Source organism: Epinephelus moara, chromosome 7, assembly GCF_006386435.1.
Source record: "Epinephelus moara isolate mb chromosome 7, YSFRI_EMoa_1.0, whole genome shotgun sequence".
Lineage (NCBI taxonomy): Eukaryota > Metazoa > Chordata > Actinopteri > Perciformes > Serranidae > Epinephelus > Epinephelus moara.
The window spans coordinates 2,689,413-2,695,698 of record NC_065512.1 but is presented as its reverse complement, the minus strand read 5'-3'; the positions used below and the strand labels follow the sequence as shown (position 1 = coordinate 2,695,698).

Sequence of the window (6,286 nt, the reverse complement as noted above, 5' to 3'; positions counted from 1 at the left end):
TTGGATTTTTTTCTTCCTCATTAATAAAACCCTTCATTTAAAAACTGCATTTTGTGTTTACTTGTGTTATCTTTGACTAATGTTTAAATTTGTTTGATGATCTGAAACATTTATGTGAGGAAAACATGCAAAAAAGTAAGAAATCAGGAAGGGGGCAAACACTTTTTCACACCACTGTATATATCCATGTCCTCACATTGGCCACTGTAGTTCTAGACACTTGGCACATGAGAAGTTTTAATTGGCTCCAGTCTGTAACCTCACAGCTAACTGCTCCTAAATCCAACACACTGGACCTTGTGTGCTGCACTGATAGTCGTTACCTTGACCTGACACTTGACTTTTCTTCAACACACAGGTCAAAGGTCAGATGGAAACCATATGTGTTGAAGTTAAACGCTAACCTCTGGCAGCAGTGACATTTCCAGACCTTGTGACTGACTTGTTCAGATGCAGCCACGCTTCATGCCAGTCTATTCTTAACACTCACATGACGACCTATTTCTGTCCCGCGGGGCGTGAACCCTCTGCTGCAACAGGGTCAAAGAAAATAAACACCAGGCTTTTTTTTGTTTGTTGAAAAAATAGTTTATAAATCATGCAGTCGGTACATCTTCCTGAAGACATTCAACACAAACATCATTTACACAACAAGTCCTGTCCCCTTCCCTTCAAACAAACACACACACACACACACACACACACTCACCCTTCTTCTCTAAAAGCAGTGTATCGGTCTTTCTGACGTTGCGATCTTCAAACCAATATTTACACTTAACCTAAGTAATAAATATGATAAAATGAGTATGTTTAAAAATAAAAAGATAAATATGCTGCCAGTCGGCCTGGAGGCACTCTGTGAGCAGTGTGGGGTTGGACAGTCGGTGTGTTTGGGCCCTTTGTATGGACAGTGGGTCTGTAGACATGTTTGCTTAGCATTATGCTCTGAACAATAACAACTGTATTCGGCTGGTATTGCACACGTCGCTGTGTAATTTAGCTCTAACTCTGACGTCCAGCATTGCTCCCTTAATAATGACAGAGCACAGTATATGTAACACAGAAGAAGAAATAAACCGTCCCCTACTATAGCTAATCACAGAGGACAAGAACGGATGTGCTTGCATTTTGTTTTAATACCATTATCTCGAGATCACAGTTAATTATTTTACTGTCGGGATGTCACTACATCAGATTTTTGTCATTATCATTATTCCATTATTTTTAGTCTTGTGGCCAAAAGTGTCCGATCTGATATAATTTATCGATAAAATCATCTTTACGTCTGTTTATTAAGCGTTCTGTCTTTTTTTTTTTAGTAAATAAATTACACTTTAAATACAAATGTCAGGAGGTGGCGAGTTAGACGAAGCGATAACGGAAATAAAGGGAAATAATTTAAGAGGATTATTTATTGTGTTATTAACACAATATACATATTTCTTTTTTAAATATTACGGTTATTGTCAATACTGGTGCACAGAAACACCCCGAGTCATCATCTCAGGATGACACAGCTCGTTTTCTCGTGATAACGTGAATTTAAATCAATTCTTAAGAAAACAAAAGGCGGATTTCTCATGATATTTTACGACAAAGCGAGTTTCGGGACGTAACCGACTGTTCACGTGACTGCAGTATAATTATCCCGTCATCTCAGAAATATATAATACAGTATATTATCTCGTTATCTTGAAAAGCCTGACTTCTGTCATATGTTAAATTATATCTAAATTCTACTGATCAATTAATAATATAAGAATTATTATCACAAGAAAACAAGCTTTATTATCTCAAGACAACAAATCTTGTGATCTTGAGATAACTAAAGGCAAATTCATTTATTTCGTTTATGATTTAAAAAATAACTGCAAGCATGTCCGCTCTTGTCTTCCATACAAAATGAAAGTTGAGCACCCTTTGAAAGGCGAGTGTATTCCTGACAGTTTACAGTACATGTAGTACATCTATCTGCAGTCATCTGTACACACTCCTCACTGACACAGCGTCTAACCTGCCTCTGCACTTTACTCTCTTAATATAATCTTATAATATATTCTCATTATATACAGTTACATGTGGCGACACAGTGGAGGTGGAAGTTTAATATGTCACCGTTCATCAGCCTCACACCCATCAGAGTTTACTTTGAGTTTAAACATTAATTTCTTTTGTGCCCTTCACGCTCAAGTCGTCACAGAAAAGGTTTTAATAGCTGGTGCTGCTGCTCGTATCACGTCACCTGTGCCCAACAGAAGCATCGCTGCACTTGATGCGACCTCTGTAACATGATCCGTGAGGTCTGTGCGGACTGTGAGCTGTAACCGTTCTACATCTTTAACCCTTCAGAAACTGTGTTCATTTCCACTGTGAGCTGTTCTCATTGGCTTCCTGCACTGCTTTAACCAGCGTTTGAACGATCCAAGGTTCAACTCGTCTACAGCTGCAACTAGTAGTCGATTAGTTGGCAACTATTTTTCATTTTCCAAGCAAAAGTGCCAAATATTCTCTGGTTCCAGCTTGTAAAAGATGATAATTTGCTGCTTTCCTTTGTCACATGTGACGATAAATTGATTATCTTCATGTTTTAGACTGTTACATCTCACTGGAATTGTACCCAAGATGATTTCTCGTGACAAATACATTGATTAATACTCAGACACAAGAAGCAAATTCAACACCCTGTAGTCTTTTTCGTTAACATTTGCGACTGTTACTTGCAGCTAAACTCTTCCCAACACTCAACACAGCTGTAACGCTGTAGAGAAAGGAGTGTAACAATGTGTACTTCACTTCCTCGGTCATCACACCTGAGTCAAGCTCTCACTGAATGGTGAGTAACCGTTCTCCACTGAGCTCCTGACTCACGTCAGATGTGGGTCAGCTGTCAGAGGAAGTGTGTTGTGTTGCCCTGTGTGTCGAGCAAACCCAGGTACAGGATCATTGAGATTACACTTGGACCTGTTCACGTTGACCCAAGACGAACCGTTAACTGTCTGACTCGTGAAGCTCCTGTAGCTTGACTACTGAAATCTAAACTGTTTGCTAGTTCCCTAAAATCTGCACAGTATGTTTTTTTGCACGCACTCTGGCATGGAGCTTGAGTTAAAGGAACCTTTCACATCTTACACACTGACGAGTTACAGTGCATGAACACTATACGCTGCCAATTCACATTAACTCATGTCCGCCCTGCCACGCTGGTCACTTTTGTCAATCCTACAATGCCCCGCCTCCTTCTTTACTCACTAAGCAACAGTGCAAAACCGTTTTCTGTCATACTTTACAAATTCAACGTAAATGGCTGATTCACATGAACAATATTGTCGACATTCGCTGATTATCATTAGTCTCCAGGGTTCTCATATTTTCATGGTGAAAATTTAAAAACTTCTCCATGACTTTTCAAGGACCCATAATTTTGTTTGTCTTGCCCCACTTGCCTGGCGTTCTTTAAACATATCAGATTCAAACATAATTTCAGCTAACGGGCAGACGTGACGGGAGAGATGGAACGTGGGGAGAAACATACGTAATGATAAACAAAACGCTGTCACACATCGATGCATGTTAGAGCCACGTTACATCGTCATCTCCAGAAAATAAACTTGCTGTTACGTTACATTACGCAGAGGGTAATCCATGGAAGATTATTCTAACAATTTCAATCCGTGCAACAAAATAATTCCATGACTTTTCCAGGCCTGGACTTTTCCAGGTTTTCTATGACCGTGGGAACCCTGAGTCTCGATTCAGCAGTTCTACACAGAGCTGTTCAGAAACTCGTCGCTTGTGTCTCGATGTGAGCATTATTTGAATATTTAAAACCGTCACGCCGCCAGCTTGGTTTTGAATCAGTCGCTTCTTGTACACAATGAACGGGAGGGAATTTCTGGTTGCGTATAGCGGGGCTGCACCATCAGTGTTTAGTCTTAATCACATTGCAACATCCAGTAGCTTCACCTGAGCCTCTGCACACATCTGTAATACGCTTCCTTCTCTCCTACAACTTCAAACGGCCCCATCTGATTTGTTTTGTTCCCGACATCTGCAGTATCACCGACTACACATCCTGACACCTGTTTATAGAAGACATGCACTTAGAAAATGTCTCCCAAAGCAGCTTTTTAAATTAAAGTTCATTACATTGGTCACTAGATGGTGGTTAAAGCAGTGCAGTTAACTGCTGAGTGTCGCTGATGTTTACAGATGTGATGACATACTCACTTGACCCAGTTATGACCAACAGCACAGCTAGGCCCTGGAAACACATTCATATTAACCTGTAAACTCAAGTTGCACAACCAGGCACAGATTTCTAAGTTCTGATGGTGGAAATGAACTGAAAAGGAAACATGTCCATGTGTTGTTAGCACCAAGATGAAATGAGCTGCTGGATCCAGATCAGTTCTAACAATGAGATAGGAAACTGTTGGGATCAACTTGGTCGTTGCAGTGAGAAAGGCACGGCAGTTTACAGTTAGAACACAGGTAGTCTCTTCTTCCTCTCCACACTCCTCGTTTTTCCTCTGACGTTGTCATGGTGTTTGTGTGTTGGTGTGTGTGCGGCGCTACGTGTGGTGAACCTCGTGGAACATGAGCTCACGAGGGATGGCCGTCTCGGTGCCGTATATCTTGGAGGTGCGACGCTCAAACGCTGTAACCATCTGCTTCACCACCTCGTCGAAGAACATGTGGGCGAGCTGGGAGTGGAGGAGGGAGCGAAACTCGAAGGAGATCTGAGGATGGGGAGAGAGGACAAGCTCAGACACACGGAGATAAAGGTGTTAGACATGAAGTTTTAGCATGTTGGACTGCTTCAGTTAGCGCATGGCATCTACTTACAGAAAAATCCACAGTGCAGGTGCGAGGATATCCCGGGAGGCCAGGGCTGAAACGCCAAACCGTCTCCAGGTGGTTGAACAGTTTACCATCTGAACAGGACGCCTGACAAGCAACATCATAGACATGTCAATTTAGTTTGCTGCAAACAACGAGTACATGACAGACTTAATGAATCTGCCAGTTGTTACTGAGATCACCAATCAATCAAAAGATCAACAGTTATAACCTTTTAGAACCCTTTTCCACTGTCATGTTTGACCGTGCTGAGTCAAGCCATGCCACACAGATTTGCGTTTCCATTATCAGTTTACGCTAAGCTGCGACAGAGATGGAACCTCTGAAAAAGCCTGGCCACCAAACCACAAGTGAGTAGCAGTAGATAAGATATTTTTTGGGGTTTTTATCTTTCTTATAACAGGACAGCTACAGTCTGAAAGGAGAGAGAGGCGCGACAAGACATGTCGCAAAGGCCTGTGGGTTAGAATCGAAACTGCAAAAACAGATGAGGATGGTTGATGAACATTTTGTATGTCTGCAGCTGCAATGTTCAGGAAGGTATTTCACAGGTGCTGCAGGATGTGCGTCGCAGCTCGTCAGCTCCTCAAAAGTGGAGGTTGGCTGTTGGTTTAGAAAACACTTGATTTGGTAGCTGAGGTTTTTCTGAGTAGAGCGTATGTTTTAAATGTCAGGAATGCAGTCGATCATGTTCATTAAAACCTGGAGCGACATCACTTTTCTTGTGTTGCTTTCAGGCTCCTTTCACAAATATTTAAACCGATGTGTCTCAAGATTTTTTCAAAAACATGGAAAAATAGGCAACAGGCAACTTGGTAAGAGATGTCCCACAAATTGCAAGAAAAAACAAGAGTCAGATAATTATTTTAAAAAGGGAAAAAAGAAAAAAGCTAGGGAAGAACTACATTTATAATTAAATTAAATTTTAAACAAATTTTCTTGTTTTTTATTTTCTCTTTTTACTAATTTCTTGCTAATTGTTTGGGTCATGTCTTCTTTCCTTACTTATTACCTTCTTTCTTCTTCTTTGAAAATAAAATCAAGCCAATTAATTCAGGTTTCAAAAAGATAAACTGTGAGAAGCCAAAATCTTGATCAGGCTTAATATTTAATTAATTGTGCAGCCCTGCTTGAGGGCAATAAAAGTGAATGGTTAAGAGGCTGAAAAAGCTTTTTCCTTTTTATCAGCCACGTAACGCTGCAACAGAGTATTTCTCTGTGCTGATAATGATCCTGTATGTTCTAGGGACTAGGGTTGGGTACCGTTCATAACTGAACCGATACGGTACCGGTATCTGGAATTCGGTACCGGTACCAAACGGTACCTTATTTCGGTACTTTTTAACCCTTTGGGCCCTAGGCCTTTTTGGGGTATTTTTACTACCTTTAGTTTTAAGCTCATATCACAGTCATTATAAAGGCTACA

The 6,286-nt window shown here is 40.8% G+C and overlaps 1 protein-coding gene across 1 annotated transcript in view; it reads right to left on the bottom strand.

Moving 5' to 3' along the window:
* Positions 1 to 1,333: 1,333 nt before the first annotated feature.
* coq10b (coenzyme Q10B) overlaps positions 1,334 to 6,286 on the bottom strand; it is a 14,268-nt gene continuing 9,315 nt past the window's right edge. The window contains exons 4-5 of the mRNA XM_050048513.1: positions 4,846 to 4,947; positions 1,334 to 4,739 (exon numbers count right to left, since the gene is read on the bottom strand). Coding sequence (XP_049904470.1) covers positions 4,572 to 4,739; positions 4,846 to 4,947 — 270 coding nt within the window. The 3' untranslated portion in view covers positions 1,334 to 4,571. The remainder of the gene's footprint in view (positions 4,740 to 4,845; positions 4,948 to 6,286) is intronic.